At 51.7% G+C, this 18,266-nt stretch overlaps 6 protein-coding genes across 6 annotated transcripts; 4 read left to right on the forward strand and 2 right to left on the reverse strand.

The window, feature by feature from the left end:
- Positions 1–506: 506 nt before the first annotated feature.
- T069G_01544 (ribonuclease t2 family domain-containing protein) lies at positions 507–1,728 on the forward strand (the record flags this gene model as incomplete). The annotated part of the gene is made up of 5 exons (XM_056168754.1): positions 507–603; positions 662–744; positions 826–919; positions 974–1,013; positions 1,074–1,728. 5 exons carry the CDS (start codon positions 507–509, stop codon positions 1,726–1,728), a joined length of 969 nt encoding a protein of 322 aa, XP_056034070.1.
- A 262-nt stretch (positions 1,729–1,990) lies between these two features.
- On the reverse strand, positions 1,991–3,316 carry T069G_01545 (translocation protein sec62 domain-containing protein; the record flags this gene model as incomplete). The annotated part of the gene is made up of 3 exons (XM_056168755.1): positions 1,991–2,176; positions 2,252–2,802; positions 2,866–3,316. The coding sequence occupies 3 exons, from the start codon at positions 3,314–3,316 to the stop codon at positions 1,991–1,993; spliced, it is 1,188 nt and encodes a 395-aa protein (XP_056034071.1).
- A 445-nt stretch (positions 3,317–3,761) lies between these two features.
- T069G_01546 (subunit 21 of mediator complex domain-containing protein) lies at positions 3,762–4,328 on the forward strand (the record flags this gene model as incomplete). The annotated part of the gene is made up of 3 exons (XM_056168756.1): positions 3,762–3,803; positions 3,881–3,992; positions 4,069–4,328. The coding sequence occupies 3 exons, from the start codon at positions 3,762–3,764 to the stop codon at positions 4,326–4,328; spliced, it is 414 nt and encodes a 137-aa protein (XP_056034072.1).
- Positions 4,329–4,811: 483 nt separating this feature from the next.
- On the reverse strand, positions 4,812–5,697 carry T069G_01547 (haloacid dehalogenase-like hydrolase domain-containing protein; the record flags this gene model as incomplete). The annotated part of the gene is made up of 4 exons (XM_056168757.1): positions 4,812–4,975; positions 5,056–5,517; positions 5,568–5,596; positions 5,651–5,697. 4 exons carry the CDS (start codon positions 5,695–5,697, stop codon positions 4,812–4,814), a joined length of 702 nt encoding a protein of 233 aa, XP_056034073.1.
- A 1,058-nt stretch (positions 5,698–6,755) lies between these two features.
- Positions 6,756–9,353, forward strand: T069G_01548 (uncharacterized protein; the record flags this gene model as incomplete). Its single annotated transcript, XM_056168758.1, has 2 exons — positions 6,756–7,917; positions 7,966–9,353. The coding sequence occupies 2 exons, from the start codon at positions 6,756–6,758 to the stop codon at positions 9,351–9,353; spliced, it is 2,550 nt and encodes an 849-aa protein (XP_056034074.1).
- A 5,236-nt stretch (positions 9,354–14,589) lies between these two features.
- T069G_01549 (KH domain-containing protein) lies at positions 14,590–17,827 on the forward strand (the record flags this gene model as incomplete). The annotated part of the gene is made up of 6 exons (XM_056168759.1): positions 14,590–15,081; positions 15,152–15,421; positions 15,483–16,257; positions 16,316–16,558; positions 16,622–16,743; positions 16,805–17,827. 6 exons carry the CDS (start codon positions 14,590–14,592, stop codon positions 17,825–17,827), a joined length of 2,925 nt encoding a protein of 974 aa, XP_056034075.1.
- Positions 17,828–18,266: the final 439 nt, after the last annotated feature.

Consider the following 18,266-nt stretch of genomic DNA (forward strand, 5'->3'; position numbering starts at 1 on the left):
TCTCAGCAGAATTACAAACAATTCGCTGCCCTCCTCCCAAGAAATCAACCAAAAAACACCAGTCCCAATCTGGTGCCGAATAACGAAGCTGAAGCTCATGATATCGCTCCCCCCGCCGCCCTTTGCTAGACTGGGGTGGGTTCTCGGACCTTTGCTCGATATGGCATGTCAAAAGGGCTATTTTGACAATCCTTTTTTTTTTCTCTCCCTCCTTCTGTCTTGCTTGACAAGGGCCCGTGCAGGTCCGCCATTGACGGACTGTCGGTATAGCATGCCGCTTTCTGCAAGTCCAAAAAATGCTCCATAGCGGAGGATCGTTTGTATGTACGTGTAGCCAAGACAGACCGGGATGAGAATCGGTTTGACGTCTATAAAGCCATGGGTGCGACTGAGATGTGGACGATCTTTTCTTCTTCTTTTTCCCTTTTCCCTTCCTCAGCTTGCTTGCTCGTCTGTGCAGTTCCAGGAATCAATCAGTATTTAGTTAATCCCGACATTCTGAAGCCATGTATCGCAACACTTTGGCTGTGCTTGCCAGCGCCCAGCTTGCCGCTGCTGGGCTGTACCCCAACATGACGCCCGACAACCACACCTGCATCTTGAGTATGTTGCTTTGTATGATTTAGTATCAATTGAATGGTATGACTAACTTTCTCGATAGCCGACCCAGTCTTGTCCTGCTCAGAGAACGCGGTGCCCGAAAAGGTGGACTCTTGCTGCACCGAGACTTTTGGAGGACTGGTGGTATGTCCAGCAACCATCTTACACAATTGTACAACGGCAAAGGATTTCGAGCTCAATTACTGATTCGATCAATTTTTACAGCTCCAAACTCAATTCTGGGACACCAACACCGGTCTCGAAGCCCAGGGACAGCTGCTGCCTCCCTACACCTGGACCATCCACGGTCTCTGGCCTGGTCAGTATAAGCTGTCTCTCTTCATGCCATCCTGAGTCTGACCATGTCAATTAGATTTCTGCAACGGCAGCTACACTCAATACTGCGATCTCAGGTATGTTCATGCTGCTACCAACTGCGTTCTATCAAGCAGCATCTGATTATCGTGTAATAGCCGCCAATACGATCCCAGCCCTGCTCCCAACACCACCAATGGCAAGCCTGACGGCACCCCTGTGCCAAAATACACAGGCGAGTCGATCGAGGCCTGGTTCGAGCCTTACGGAAAGATGGATCTCCTCGCCTACATGAAGAAATACTGGATCAACCAGTACGCCCCCAACTGGGAGCTCTGGGCTCACGAGTTCTCCAAGCACGCCACCTGCTTCTCGACCTTTGACAAGGAGTGCTACGGGCCAAAGGCCAACGAGCACGACGACCTCTTCCAGTTCTTCGAGACCGTCATCGCCTACTATAAGGTCCTCCCCACCTGGGGCTGGCTCTCCGCCGCCAACATCCGCCCTTCCAACACCACCTCCTACTCCCTCTCCGACGTCCAGGATGCTCTGACCCTTGGATACGGCGCCGTCCCCTTCATCGGCTGCGGTGGCCCCAAGTACAACCAGACCGAGGCCGGCAAGGGATCTCTCGACAATGGCGGCACTCAGCTCAACGAGGTCTGGTACTACTACCACGTCTATGGTTCTCCTCAGCGCAACCAGGGCCTGCGTGTCCCTGCCGACATTGCTGGCGGCTCTGTGTCGTCTTGCGCAAAGACTCCTGGTGCCATTTGGTACTATGAGCGTGCCGCTGGTAGCGAGACTGCTTAAATCAATGCATGGATGAAAATGTAATTTGTCAAACGTGGAATGAAAACGACCCTGTCCATAGATCATACATAACGCCCGCTCCGCAATGGAGCATCGTGAAATAATTCTAATTTGCCAATGAAATCCTCTTCGCCTTTTCCCTCGTCCACTTTCCATCAAACATCACGAGCAACTATGTAAATAAGCAGCAGAGGCTCTAATTGTGCTCGAATGGGAGTGGCCCGCGCATCTCTTTTCGTACAAGTACATTTTCCCTCCCTCTTCACTCATCCGCCAATTCCTCCACTTTGGGTGCTTCGTAAACCTTTGGCTCTTGAGGCGCCACATCCACTTGTGTATCCGTACCCGTGGTCGTGGCAGTAGTCGGTGCCACCTGTCCAGTAGCCGCAGCCATGACGGAGTTTGCCGCAACAGCCTTCGACTTCTTCTTCTTCTTCGGCTTCTCGGTCTAGAAAATTTGTTAGCGCTTTGTACAGAGATGATGATATCAGAGAAGGGGACACCAAAAAGAGAAAAGTCTTACCTCATGCCAAGCCCAAACTGGTCGGAAACTGTCCATGAAAGAGACGTCTTCCCAGAGGTTGGGGTAGAGCCAAAGTCCAGGAGGCGCGGCAAAGTACGTAATGCAGAACAGAATAACACGGAATATGGCCATGGCGAAGAAGAGACCAAGAAGACCCAGCATGCCCCAACTCAAGTAGTACACTCCTTGTCGAAGGACCAACGGCCACAGGGGGTACAGGACAACGGCGAAGATGATGACAAGGGCAAGGGCGGCATACAGCTGGCGCTTGACCTGGCTTCCCTCCCAGAGCCACACGTAGTACATGTCGTCTCTGGCCTCTTGCTGCTGCTCTATCCTGACATTCCACTGGCCCTTGACACGCTTGGGCTTCTTGCCGTTGGGGCCGGGTTGGGGCTCGAGCTTGGTGACTCTAAGCGCAAGCATGCTGAGGGGCAGCAGCTTAAAGGTGTTCTCCAGAGATGCTCGGTCGGTGATTTCTGGCAGCAGAGGGTTCTTCTTTCGAGCCTTTTCATATGCCGGAGACTGCAGCGCTCGCAGAGCACGCTTCACTGTTGATTCGGTAAGCATCTACCAATGAATTGAGATTTGGCAGGGCACAATGCGGCACTCACCCTTGAACATATCTTTGCGCTCGCCATTCAGAATCGAGGTACGTGGCTTCAAGTCCTGGCTGCGCAGAAACTTGGCGACAGCAAGTCCCTTGGGGTTGGGCGGGCCAGGAGTAATGGGCTGAGGTTGGCCCTGTTGCTGATGAGGATGCGGGTGCGGGTGCGGGTGCGGGTGAGGATGGTTGTGGCCTTCGTGTCCTCCTCCCTGTTGCTGCTGCTGCTGCGCTGCGGCCTGTTGCATCTGCATCTGGCGCATTCGCGCAAACTGCTGCTGCTTGATGTGCTCGATAAATTCGGGCACAGTCATGCCAGCCTTTTGGGCATCTTCAGCGATCTTGCGCTGGATCTGCTGGATCTGCTCGGGCGTGGGCTGCTGGCCCATGAAGCCAGGACCGGGCATGGGCATACCCATGGGCATTGCGCCTGGAGGCGGCTGCGGCGGCGGCGTGGCCATGGCGATGTAATGGGCTGGCGAGGATTGGGATTAATGATTGACAAGCCCGAGTCGAAGCTGAAAGGCGCAAAGATTGTCAAGAGAAAGAAACAAGCTTGAGAGAAGCACGACTGTGAATGTGTCGGCCTTGAAGCGTATTATAAAGCGAATGAGAGAAACTTGCTGTGGGCGACTGCCATCTTGAGGTCACTGCACTCAAATGGACAGATAGCAATGTGTTCACTTTCACCTGACTGGTGGACCGGATCGTTTATTCCCCGATTTCCGCGCTATCCTCCAGATTGGCAGCTGGTTGCAGCTCCGTATTCTTAGCACTGTAACCTGCACGGTACCGGTAGCTCTCACGCATCCCACTTACGCGATAGCCTTATTGGCACCTCTTTGCATCGTGTATCAGCCTCGCAGTTATTAGTTGCTACAGTATTTGCGGTCGAAGCATTGCAAAATGGGGGATCGACTCACGCAGCTGCAAGATGCAGTTGATCAAGTATGTTGTTTTACATGACAGCACCCCGACTTTCCATTGAAGAGGAGCTCCGTTGGCTAATGGAAATCCATCTCCAGTTCGCTCAGCAGCTCGTGGCTTCTCTGCATTTCGTCCATATGAGGCACGATCTCGAGCCATTGGGCCCGAAGGACAAGATCCGCGAGCCTAAGGAGCAGGTACCAAAAGAAGGTACGAACAACTGTGGATAGCTGCGTAGTGGTTGGCGGTCGGCTCATATGCGAACTCGCGCTGATGTTCTCGATAGTGGACGCACTCCCTCCCCAAGATTTCCGAGCCGGCCTAGTCGAGCTGGCGCGAGACCTGATCGTAAAAGAACAACAAATCGAGGTTCTCATCTCCACGTTGCCCGGTCTCGACAACAGTGAACAAGATCAGGAACGACACATTAAAGACCTCGAGGAAGATTTAAAAACGGCCGAGGCACAGCGGGTGGAAGCTTTAAAGGAGAGAGATCACATTTTGAAACAGCTGGACTCCACTATCCGTATCATACGGCGGCCATGAGCCGTGAATTCTTCTTTTAATCGACATGCTTGCTTTTACTTGGTAGCGAGGCGTTAAGGATACCTAGGTATTGGGTTATGGCTGGTTGATGGCCAGGATCACGGTAGTCAAAGCTTGGGAGATGGTCATTGTGTAACATCGCGAAAAGGAATAATATTCGATTGTATTTCATGTCTAACCTGTAACTGGTCATCCCCTCATAAATTTCATCCTCGAAACCAGCCGTGACTTCTTAGCGCATTTTGAGATCTAAGAGATTTCAAAATCTAAGAACGCATGGTTGATTTCGAAGAGATATTTGAGAGGGTGTTGCTAGTTCCAGATTAGACATGAAATAAAGATATTCTTATGGTATCTATATATCTTGAATTCATCTATGTAAGCTATAACGGCATCTGCTCTTCTAGTAAATTGTGACTCTCGGCGCCGCTTCTATCTCTACTACCCAAAGTATAACCCTCTAAACAAATGACATTGCACTCTTTAGGAGCTCTTGAAAAATTGGGGATAGACTTGTCGCAGTTCTCGCAAGTGGCGGATCTGATACTGCGATGCTTGGACTTCTGGTTGTGGGACATCTTCTTCCACCAAGTGCGCTGCCGTCCAGCCCAACTTCTTTGCAGCGGCACAGTTGGCAAAACTATCATCTGTATTCGGATGTTAGAGGTTCTGGATTCTTCATTCATAGAGATTGGCCATAGCCGTGGAGCAAAAGGGACAGCCGTACCAACAAAATAACAATCTTCCACTCTTTCCACCCCAGCGTGTTTCATGGCTTTCCGGTACATGTCTGGGTGAGGCTTGCAGACTAAGGGCATTTCGGCGTAGTCGCAGAATGTAAGACCCTCAAACTGGTCGTCAATGCCGAGCAACTTGACGACTCGCTTGCCGTGGGTGACATACGCATTCGTGAGAAGCCATACCCTTACCTTGCTCCTGTCGATATCCTCGAGCAGCTGACGCAGCTCTGGATTGGGCTTGATGATTCCCTCTAGGGGCAGAGCGTCGTCGACCTTGGTGTTGTACTCCAGAGGGTCAATCTGGTGGTGACGGACCAGTCCTTCGATGGCCAGACCATAGTTTTTGTAGTACTCCTGGTGTAGTTTGACAGCATCGTCCCAGGGGAGGTTGAGATGCTCTTCAAAGTACTTGTCAATCAGCTCGGCCATGAGATCCTGTACTTTGCTGCCTGTCATCTAATTAGACCACGGTTGTGTCATGAGTCATATTGCTCCTTACTCCTTGGGTAGAGACAGTTGTCAATGTCGCTTGAACACCGTTAGAACTACTGCTCACATAATTTGTGACGACGATTCACTAACAAGAATAGGACCGGTTTCCCGGGGTTGGTGCCATTGGGAACAGTCATCTTAGTGAGAAAAGAGGAGGCCGGAGATCGGTGAAATGCTCGCGTGGCGGTACCAGGAAATGCTTGCGAAAGAAAGCCGATGTTCTTGTTGCTAAAGGAAGGGCGGGGTTTAATGGCTGACCGAACTACAAGGGAGATGGGAAGCCTGTATAAACTCATCCGGCTCAGAGTGTGATGAAAAGAAATAGATCGGATCTGTCCTAAAATAAATCGAGGCTTGATGACTCTTCACCGGTACTAATGCCCGGCTAGCATGCTGCTAAATTCAGCGGCCGGCCATCTTGCGCCAAGGCAGTGGCTACATTAGGCTTGAGGTCGCTGAATAATTTGCCGCTTAAAGACAGCAACCGATTTCGAATTCTTACTGTGATGGAATATCTGGTATCAATCTGTATAGTGTATAATTTGGGCTCGTCTTTTGGAGTAGCATTTGGCACACCCTGGTTCAGTGTACCTATTCATTCATCTCTTTCAGCTGTTAATCTACGGGGGACATTCATAGTCGGGACGCAGAAGCCTCTCATACACAACCTTAACATTGCATTGATAATAGTCCGAGTCTCAACTATACAACGCCAATTGAAGAAACTTAACAATATACCCAGTGACATATAATGATATTATCTGTTTCTCAGCGCGGCAACGCCTTTGGGAGAGAGATGAAGCCCTTCAATGACACTAAAGTGCTTCAAGGCGGCAGCGGGGAGCTCCAAAGGCTAGCAGGTACCCTTGTACCTGCTAGCCCCACTCTAGTAGAATTCTGCCCAAAACGAACCCTGTCACCACCTCCAAATTATTTGGCCAAACCAGCCCCAAATATCCTCCCTATTCCAACTTCCATCCTTTGCCTTCACTCCAGGCATCAGCATATCTCGATCACCCACTATGATCGAAGCATCAAAGAAGCGCACGGCTGATTGTGTATTCTGAAGAGCGCCCTTGTAGCTTCTGCCAGGAGCCGCCCTTGACCGCTCAGCGCAACGCCCTCGCGTTTCCCACTGCGCTTTGTTGACGCGGCTATCCAAACTTTTGCTAACTTTAGGGAGCAACTGTTTGCTATGGGCCCGGGAGACAGCGGCCTGGCCGCCCCTACCCGCGCAAACGCATCTGCATCGGCCAAGTTGACAGAGAAAGAAGCGAAAGAGATTGCAGAATACGAGAAGATTGTGCGATTTCGCGATGCCATTCTCGCGGGAACCCACCCAACCATCAAGCTCCCTGCCGGCCTCAAGGCCTCGTCCCACTCCATTATCAACTATGCGAAACCGCCATCAGAGCCTGGCGAAGTAGACACAAGGCCTGGTTCTCTCCAGCAATCTGCTGAGAAAATTCAGAGTCAGAACCCCAGCTTGCGACGGCCTGTATCTGATGATAGCGCCGCCGCTGCTGATTCTCGGCACCCAAAGCCATTTGCAACTAGGACGACAGAGATCAATCCCATTCTTCTTGAGAAATCTGACGAACTTGTTAGGGCTGAAATTCAGCTGCAGAGGCAAAGAATAGAGCGGTCTCTGAGAGACGACATCGAACAGCGTCGAGTCTCAAAGCAAGTGCAAGCAGAACCCGTCAATGAGTTTGACCTATCCGATGTACTCGCAAAGGCTCTGACTCTTGTTCAAGCCACTACTATACCCTTTGCCACCAATGGAGGCTTGATTGCTAATCATGAAGCTGCAAGTGATTCGTTTGACGATAACACCTTTTACTCCTCAAAGCATGACACGCCCGAGTCCAACCTGACTTCGCGCGTGCGCCGATCAACTGATGATGCCATGTTGATAGATGGCCGCAGGCCATCTCAGCCAAGCCTTCACGAACCCACAGACTACGGTAATAGCACGGCAGCTTCTACGAATAGTTATCATGCCGCCGCCCCTCCCTCTCAGCCTCCATCCCAAATCCATGCTCCGATGGCGAATGTGGTCGCGAGTAGACCCGAGAAGGTGCGGGTTCCCGGGCTCATACTCGCCAATAATGGAAATCCTCCAGTTACCCATGGCCCTGCTCCTACAGAACCAGATCGGCTACTGCAAACGCGGTCTCGAGGATCTGAAAACGACGAGTCCCAGTATAATCCAAACCAACCTCTGCTGCCACGTCCTCCCGTTATTCGGAATCATGACTTGATACCCGTTGCTCCTCAACCAGCAAAGATAACACCTTTGACTGTAGTCAATGTGCAAACCCCCATCATCGATTCAGGCTTGGCTGAATCTCGTGGTACGTCGGTACATGAGGCGGCACTCCGAAACGCGCCCTTGCCTGCAGGTACTAGCTCCGACAGCTCTTCGCAGGGCGCAAGGGATACAGAGAGGAGAAGAGGAAAGAAGAAGAGAAAGGCCGATCGGCAAGCGCCAGAGGCCGAGGCCGGGCCACGTATCAAAGTTGAGCCTCGTTCACAGTCACCATCCTTGACAGCCCCAGCCTACACCAGACCCAGCAAACGCCAGAGACAGTCTCAAGGACATGCTAATGAACCTGGACAATCTGAGTTGAGATATGCCCAGCCTCCATCGAATGCTTCTTACGAGCAGCCGTCACAGGTGTTTCGAGGTGACCAAGCTCCCGTGGCGTACCAAGAACCCGGCCCCGCGCCATACCTTGCTCAATCCGCCCCGGGCTCTCACATTCGTGGTGAGCCAGTTGGAGAATCGAGTCGCAATGGGGATTTCTCCGGTAATCGTCGTTTGTCTGGTGAGAGCTATGTCCGCCCTCTTCCCTCAGGCGAGAGCTACGTACGTCAGCCTCAGCCTCAACCTCAACCACGGGATGTGGTATCATATCACCCTCCACCCTCCAGAGAGATTCATGGCCCTGCCGCAGTGCCGCAGGTCGTTGCATATGACTCATTTCGGGAACCCATACGCATCTATCGGGAGCCCATTGATGGACCCCGCGCGAGCGTACGCCCAGAGGGTGAGTCTTTCATAATCCCCCCACGGCCACCAACACGGGTCATGTATGAGTCGTATGGGCGGGAGTATGTCGAGCCTGTGATACCCTCCGGCCGGCAATCTGTTGCTCCCCTACCCCGACCCGGAGAGCCGGAAGTGATTTACGAGCGACTGCCATCTCGACTTCCATCAAGCAACATCGGGGCTGGGCCCTACAACGAAGGCAATGTGGTATATGCCAGGCCACTGTCGGTCTACGATCCAGCAAGAAGAGTATATGTATCGGAGCCAGAGTATCCTTACGACCATAGGGATGGTCAGTATCGTGAACATCAATTGCAGCAACGAGGATACATTCAGATTGTGAGGTCTCATGATGGCAGAATCATCGAGGAGCGGCCAGCAGAATACGTCTCACGACCGACAGGCTACAGATCATCGCGGTTCGAGCCTGTTCCACCATACATTCGTATGCACAGCACACATCCCGATGCTGCCGGCAGAGAGTATAGCGGGAGTATCCACATGGATGGTCGTCATCCAGAAGGCCCACAACCCTATGCCAGAGAATATGCTGGTAGCCCCATGCAGCGAGCTGCAACAGTTCATCGGGAGTACAGCATGCGACCCCCTGAGCGGTACCATGAGCCTCACAGAGGAGCTACGAGGGCATCGGATGAAATCGCCTTCATTGAGCGGCCTCGTGGAGCATCGCGGGAAATTGTGTACGTGGATGACGTCAGGCGAGAGATCTATCGTTGAGGAGTGGCTACGGAGAAGAAGTTGATCGGAAAGGAGTGGTCATTATATTCGACCGCTCTGTTTGCATTTGTATAAGTTCTTGTATGAGTACATTTCATAACGGCACAAGGGGCCAGGGACACGGAACATCGGATTAGGGATTCGGAATCAGGCGATTGGCACAACAGGAAGCCGGTATACCATGGAGGGATTAATATTTGCTTCATTTCAGGCGGACGGGAAGTCTAAAGGCCTAACCGAGGTCATAAATACGGGGGATTTACTCTGGCATTGTACAATGAGCTACAATGAGCTATTAAGCCATACGGAAGTCAATCTGTCAACCATATCTAGGAGGTAGATGTTGCAGTTATAGAAAATGTATAAGTGGTTTCACAACTATGCTCGCCCTAAGAAGCAAGCTAAGAGGATTTGAAGGTGGATAAAGGACAAAGCAGTCAATGACGCAAACTATAATCAGGAGAATATGTTTTCCTCCTGATATCTCACTTATTGACTCTGGAGACCGCCTCACTAAGAAGAGCTATGCTTAGTAAACTCTAGATGACATGTGTCGATCATCAAGCATCGGGTGGTTGGCTCCCAGGAGAAGATCAATGACAGATGACGCATATGTCACAATTGACAAGCATTTACGGATATATATGTACCGTGAAGCAGGGGCTTGAGCTAAGATGATCTCGCCTCATGCTCGCGGTATACACTATACAATGGTATTATTAGTCCTACGAGTCAAACATCATCACGCTGGCCCAAGCTGAGGATCCATACCCTCGAGGAAAACCAGGAGATGCCAAGAAGAAAACCTGCGAACTGAGTGATTTTATAGCTACAAATGGGGTCTTGAAAGGCCAGACTCCTTGATCATGACATCAAAGGAGGTAGAAAAAAGCGCCTTGCCCCCTCGGCCCGCATCGGCATCGAATAGTCCGTGGCTGCGTACTTTGGACAGGCCCAAACTCAGTCCCTCTCTCCACCTCCGCCGTCCGTGGCTGCGGCGTTCTGTGGGGATACGAAAGCTCCCATGGCTCCTTACTGTTTCGGCAGATGTGCGCTAGATGTGATGCTCTCACCTAGCTAGAAGTCTTCGGGCACCGGATAGGACGGGAAACGCATTTCTCGCAGACGGCACGGGCGGAGGCCTTATGGACAGCGGGCTTTTCTTTCGCTGGGTCGCGGACGGCGGCCTCATACATGTAATAGCACTCGCTGGCTTGATGTTCGTAGAGCAGGTGCTAGTATTAGTAGCTGCGAGTAGTTTCATGTCATTCCTCTTTGTTTGGTCTACGACGATCCCGTCCACTTTAAACAACACCGCATGTACCGGAGTCGCGGAATGGAATGGAGGCCCCAAAATCGGGCTTTCGGCGCCCTGTTGGCGTAGAGCTTAGTGAGCTGAACTGAGGGCGGAGTTGGGCGACAGAATGAGGAAACGCCGACGGATCTCGTGTTTCATGAGGCCTGGAAGAGTATGTAGGGTGTGTGCTCAGCGGCATTAGGACCAGATGAAACCTACAAAACGCACCCGGTAAGCACGCAGCTTTTCAAAACGCAACCACCCTTATCTCGAGCCCATCATAGCCCAAGGCCATAGAGAGGTTGACGTAGCATACAACCATCATGAATTTGGCCGGCCCGTGTGTGGTCGATTAGACAAGCAACAAGGCAAGGTGGTAGCCGCCCAAATCAATCAAGAGCTTTCGATTGGGCCACGGCAGTGCCCCAGAGCGAAATGCGGGTTGCATTGTCGTGGAACAATCAATCAAGCTTGACGCAGATACGCCCGCATTTCCAGGCGGCCTTTTTCTCACAGTGGCGGCGGTAATTTTGAGACACGGCACACATTCCGGTGGTGCTAGGCCAGATACAGCGAGGGTGAAAAACAACGGCAAGGAGCAGTGTAGAGACTGGCCAACCTCTGTTTGCAATTCGTGGTGTACTGTAGCAAGATGTGTACTCGCACAAATCACGGCGCACCACGGGAATGCTTGTACTGTAGCAAACCGCCTTGGACACCTAGCACAATGATTGGCAGTCGTATGGAAGACGGGGCCAAGGATCCTGTCCTCTGCATGCCGACGAGCCTCATGGGTGTGATATGATTCCTAGGCTGTATGCCACCCTCGAGTACATTGTACATGCTTTGGTTCCAGGGGCTCATTCATCTAATCGAAGACCGAACCGAACGGAACGTGTCAAATCCCGGGGTGCCGAGATGGTTGATACTTGTACGTGTCGTATGATCGAAATAGATACAATACGAGAATGGAAACCACGTCTCCAGGAAGACTGAGGCGATATCGTGAACAGGAGGATTCTGAGCCTCTTCTCGCCCAGCGACTCGCATGGCAGAACAAGCCCTCGTATCGTTTGCGCAAAAAAGCTTGGTTGGTGCAGCGCCCCTCTCGCACATACTTGTACTGTACTCGTCATGATTTGCTGTATCTTATAGCGGGGCCCACTTCATTGTCGCTGAACCTGAAGATCTTGCCGTCGATCCCACAGCTTGTATGGCAGAGACAAATACCAACCACCCAACAGCGCTTGGATGTCTCGGCGAGAGAGGACGAAGAAGGGGCTGTGATGGCCAAAACTTTGCACAAGTAGACTATTGTATACTCCAGCATTAATGCATACCAACACTCTTAACAAAGAGTGCTGATGACCCCTGCCGGTGATGGATGATCTGGGTGATCCAAAGTGGCTACCAGTGGGCGAGGGCTGCGTGTGCCAGTGAGAGCAAGGAACCAACCAGGCCAGGCTAGGGAGTGGACACAGTGGTGGAGTCCGGGATCGAGAGCCTTCGTTCCTTGTTGCGTGCAAGCACAAGGCAGTGGGAAAGCGAAGCATGTCGTGGGTGGGTTTGTGGGCTATCGCCTAGCCGAGCATCTGATCTTTCCACAGCTCCGGCAAACGCTAGAAGAAAAAGAAGCAGAAAGAAGGGAGAAGGGGAAGCAAACGGAGACGGAGGAGAGAACCTGAGGCTCATAGTCAGCATTTTTCCCAATACCGTGTCATCAAGGGCATCGTCTGGCCACTTGAGGCAGAGCCGAGGCTCCATCTTGAACCAAAGACTATCGGATGATGGTTAGCAGCAAACAGGTGCCAAACGGGTTAGGGGTGCATCCAGCCAGCCAGGTAAGGTTTCGCAGCGAAGCCATCCTGCTGACCACGGCATCTCGTTGGCTATCTCGAGATTGGCGGTGCTCGGGGCCTTTTTGGATCAGCCAGTGATGGCCATGAGTGTGGGCAAGGTTGCCGCGAGCCTGCAGCAAAGCTGGTGCTACGACTTGTGCTGCTAGACTTAGTACTAGTAGCAAGATTAGTTAGTGCTGGCGGCCATGCTGTGAACCGTTTGGACTGCAGAAAAGCTTGTTGCAGGAGAGATTTGGGCGTGTTTGGCCACCAGATGCCGCCGAGACGAAGAGCATGTGTTGTTGGGAATCTACTGTAGTACGACTGAGGTACATGGAGGTTATTTGCCGTCTCTCGTCCAAGCTTCCCATTCATCGATCCCGACCACAAGGGGCAGCAAGCGTTCTTCCGTGGCCTCGCCCGGCTATGTGCTGTGCTGTGCTGTACAGGTACCGGCACCGCATTAGACAACCTGAGCTAAGGTCTCACCCGACTGTCAGTTCAGTGTGGGCGGAGTCGGAGTACCTCCAAAATGCGCTGTCCGCAGTCGCGGTACTTGTGCCCGAGCGTGCGAGTACTCGTACCTGGCCCACTCATGGTTTAGTGGCCACCACCTGTAGGAACGCAGTCTTGCGCAGTGCAGTGCCGCTGAGACTCACATCATGGGTAGGTAGGTACGCTAAGCCAACCTGAGGGCTTTGCTTGCCCGTACCAGTACCTACGACCCAGACAGGTGTCATAGCGGCCTGTCATTGTCCAAAACGCCTGTGCGTCCGGCTCTCTCAGTCCGAATACATGTACCTACGCTAATGTTACATCCATGTTCCTTGCCTGAGTCTATAAACGAAGAGGACGAGAGTACTTGTACGGCACGCTGCTCCCAAGTCACGGCACGCTGCTCCCAAGTCACGGCACGCTGCTCCCAAGTCACGGCACGCTGCATTTGTGCTCCCGTCTGTGGTGCCCTTGTGTTTGCCAAACAAACGGTTTCCTGGTTTATTGCTTCTCAAATGTATCAAGGCAGGTATTATGTGCTTACCCAGTACATGTATGTGCCAAGTGCAACACTGCTGCCGTATCACTGCGTCAAACCGTCCGTGTGGTGCCGATGCATTTTGAGGTACCTACCTGAGTATCTTGTACATTAGCGTTGTGGACGTAGGTACAGTACAGGTCATGGTATCCCGGCGTTGCTTCTGTGTATGTTGCACGCATTTGAATCTGTATCATAGATATTGATTGGGAGGGTCCTGTTGGATTCCTCGGTTTGTACTCACACTGCGCCGTACGGATCGGTTCCTTGCTTTACCGCAGACATGGGACTTGGTTTGGACAAGGTGGAAGGGGGCTTGGGCTTGTGAGCCCTCCGAGTTGAAAAAAAGGCCTCTACTTTGTCTAGCGGTACTGGCAGACCCGGGATCCCTACGACGGACTCAGCCTGGCTGTGCTGGGTCCCTGTCAGTACTTTTTGGCGTCAACAGCACTCCGGGCTACTTTGATGTAATCCATGAATCATCCTTTTTCTTAAACAATCTGTGGTGTACATTGAATTCACTTGGCTCATCGTCGTGACTATCGTCCATTATTTTTTTTACAACCCATTCAAAGGCATCAACTCACCAGGGCCTCTGTTGTGTCTTTCGCTCGACATCTCAGAAAGTGCCAGGTAGAGGTACCACACACTGACGCCGGTACTTGTCCTGCTGCGGTCCAGGCCCCCGAAATCCCACACTACTTAAGCTCGACTTACTAAAAACACCAAATACCCGGCCTCTCTTAACGGCCCAGCGCTCCGTACCCTCTTTTCTCTTCTCTGCTAGACCTTTCTCCTCCACCCTTCTCCAAACCCGCCCATCCCTCTTCTTCTGCCTCTGTCAACCTCTCTCGAGATACCAGGAAAAGGGCCTCTACCACCAGCTCTTGTTCCCTTTCCTTTCTTCTTCTTCATTTCGGCATTTTTTTCTTTTCTTTTTCTTCTTCTCTCGTCCAGATCGATACCCCTTGCTTTTCTGATTCCTCATCTGGCCGCCATTTCCTCTTCTCGTCCCGAACTCGCGATCCGCCTCAACTCGACTCTTCCGGCTTCTCTTCCTCAACCATCATGAATAAGCTGGCCAATATGCGCCACTGGTCCGAGAGGATGAGCCCAAACTTCGGCATGGGTCGACCCAGTGTGCCCATGAACAGCTTGAGCAAAAACGTGTCACAGCCTGGCCTGCCTCTTACTTCTCCTGCACCCGATGCTACGATACACTACTCGTTCAACGTCCCGTTCGCCTCCGATCTGGTTGGTCCCAACACCGAGGATATTCTGCATGCTACCAACGACGCTGTTTTGAGATGGACGCACCCCGAGGACGCACCGGATGATGTCCACGTCTACGAGCTCCGTGCTCATGCCCAAAACCTGGCAAATCTGCACAAACTCTGCAAGGATCTGTCCACCGGGCCTCTGCCTATTGAAGCTCAAGTCGTTACCACGACTCCCAATAACGGCAAAGACCAGCAGATTACCACCATCTGTCTTACGGGATCCCCGGAGCTCGTCAACAAAAGCCGAGAGACCATTCTAAACGAGATCCCCATATCCATGGTATGCCTCAAACGCCAGTTTCGGAGTATTTTGATGTTGCCGCAGTGTGCTAACTTATAGTCAAACGCAGCGATGCACCACTATTGACATTGAGGGAAGCTTGGTCTGTGACCTGAGCGCTGGTGTGCTCAAAAAGCCTGTCCTCGAGACTTTGGACTCTATTTCTGCCTACTGTGGTGTTGACATCTTTCTGTTGGGCCCCAAACTGACTCCCATGGTGGACGGAATGCTGGGCGATTCCGAGATGCGAATGGATCAACGATGGAGAGTTGCCATCTATGGTGATATCTTGTCGTCCGAGCATGCCAAAGCCCGAGTGCTCATTCAAATCGACTCGTGGGTTCGTATTCCCTGCCATTGCTACACCAATTCTGTGTATTGCATCTTCTAACATGAATCAGCTTGGTCGAATGGTGGATGTGACGAGGATCGAACTGTCTCTTCACCAGCTTGTCTGTGGACGACATCGCAAAAACATTAAGCTGATTGAATCGTCGACTGGGACGGCCATCTATTTCCCTCCCATGTTCTCGCAAATGTACCGATACTGCCCACAGGGTGCGAATCGGCGCGACCCTGCAGAGATCTACATCACCGGAGAGTCTCCCCAAGCCATTGAGATGGCCAAGCAGAAGCTGCACGAGACAGTCTCCCGCATTCGCCTTTTCGTCAAAGATGTCACCATCCCGGCTGCAAAATTGGACAACATCCTGTTGGGCCGCCTGGATAAAGTTCGTAAGATCCTTGAAGCCAACGGAACGTACATCATGCTCCCCCCTCTGGCATGCCAGCGTACAACGGTCCGAGTCCACGGAAGCGAAGGCCTGCCTGTTGAGCGAACCGTCCGGGAGCTCATGTCACTGGCTGGCCAGTTTTATGGCGCCGGGTGGTACGTTCAACAGCCGGATGCCAGAAATATTCCTGCCCCCGCAGAAATCAACGATATGCTCGCTGATATCTGCGCCCACTCTGATGCCGAGGTGTCCTTTGATAAGGCCTCTTTTACCGTGACTGGTGCCGATGATTCCGTAAAATCTGCCTTAGCAGTTATCTCCGAGTTGAAGCTTGCAACTCAGTCTCAGTATCAAATCCGTGTCAAGATTGAGCTCGCGAATGAGCACAAGGAGTTTGTCAGTGGTAAAAAGAACGGCAAAATTAACAAAATCATGGGACAGAGTACGCCAACCCCCTGTCCTTGTAGATTTTTGTCAACATGAAGCTAACACTTAGGCAGGCAATGTTCAGATCATTTTTGACGGCTTCAACGAATACAACTTCAATATCGACGTCATGGCTGCCACCTACGAATCCATGAAGCAAGGCCTGACCTTGGTTGAACAGGAGATGCCGGCATCCATCTCTTTCCATGTCCCCGATCAGTATCACAAGCGTATCATTGGCATTGGCGGACAGCATATCCAGCGTATCATGAAGAAGCATTCCGTCTTTGTCAAATTTTCTAACGCTATGGATAGAGGTGAGCAAAAACAACCGAATGACCATTCTTTTCCATCAGGAGAGTGCTGACAATAAAACTTAGGGGGCATGGGGCGTGAAGATGACGACATCAAAGTCGACAATGTTATTTGCCGTACGCCGGCACGTAATGCACAAAATCTCGATGCTGTCAAGAATGAGATTCTTGAAATGGTCGACCGAGCTGTAGGTAGTCCTGGAAGATTTTTGGAGGGCAAACCTTTGACTAACACAAAATCTACAATAGGATTCCGAGTACACTTCTCAGATCGTTAGTGTTGATCGCTTGTACCACCGTGAACTCATTGCTCGTCTTTCGGAAATTGACGAGCTTGAACAAAAGTACAACTGCAAGATCAACTTCCCCAGCACTGAGCAGGCGAGCGACGAAGTCACTGTCACTGGTCCACAGTGGCAGGTGCCTCACTGCGTTGACGAGTTTCTTGGCATGGTCCCAGATAAACACGAGCTGGTACTTGCTCGCAGTCCGAAGTTGGTCAAGTTTCTGGAGTCTCCCGAGTTCGCGCATGACCTTGTCCCCAAGCTGAAGAGTCAGTATGAGGTGGAGGTCACCGTTCACCAGAACCCTGATGAGACTACTGAAGAGGGTGCTCCCACTGCTACTCTTGTCTGGGGCTTCACGCGCAACAATGCTGGAGGTCTCCGAGACGCTATTGATTTCTTGCTTGCGCAGTTTGCCACCGCCAATGTCGAAGCCAATATCGTCAAGGGCTCGATTCCCCGCCCCAAGTCTGACTCGTTTGAGGATACGCTTCAATACTTTGACTCGAAACTGCTCCAGCACGCACCCGCCTCGGCAGCCAGCGACTCCCCCATCAAGAATGCCTTCAATGCGGACATTGCCCGAGAACGTAGCAGCATCCTTGATCGACTCAGGAAGCCCGGAAGCATGACATCCATCTCTTCATTCCTGGACCGCAGAAAGAACAGCTCGCACTCGGCCGCCGGCAGCTTCTTTAAGGGCTCTGCCAATGTCTCCAAATCGTCGCTCATCTCGATCGAGTCCACTCGCAGCTTCAATGCTGACCGAAACCCTTGGAACGACAGTGGTGTGAACCTGGCTGATGACGAGAACCCCTGGGCTCGCCCCATCAGCAACCACCACTTCGAAAGCAAGTTAACCATCCCCCTTCCAAAAGACATCATCGCTACACGACACACTACCCGCGCGTCTGGTGATAGCGGGAGACCTTCTACTTCACACTCTATGAATTCAGGATACCCCGCCCCCATTGGGCCTTTCCGTTAGACTTTGCCGAATTAGACCCATTACATGCGAATACCCCCCCGGCTGGATATACCCCGGAGCGTCCAAAATTGCATCATATCCAGGCTTTGATTCGCCGGAGATGTTGGCGCGTTCCTCATTTTTTGCTTGTTGCGCTGTTTTCTCTCTTCTCGTTTTCGTTTCGTGCCTTTGATTTCCTGTCTTTGTGTGTGTTTTTGCTTTTCACTCCTTCTTTTTGCCGTTGATCGCCGTCTGTTTATGAGTCATTGCTCGCTTATTGAAATTTCGACAATGTCAGTCTTGATGACCGGCATTCACTTTTTTATACCCATTTGAACGTCCATGACGTCGAAGATAAAAATTGCGAAGAAAATACCCCTACGCGCTGGAGCTGAAAGAATTTAGTTTGCAAGATTGATGATTTTGATGCATGGTGGAGTCGTGCCAAGGGGCAACATCG

Source organism: Trichoderma breve, chromosome 1, assembly GCF_028502605.1.
Source record: "Trichoderma breve strain T069 chromosome 1, whole genome shotgun sequence".
NCBI lineage: Eukaryota > Fungi > Ascomycota > Sordariomycetes > Hypocreales > Hypocreaceae > Trichoderma > Trichoderma breve.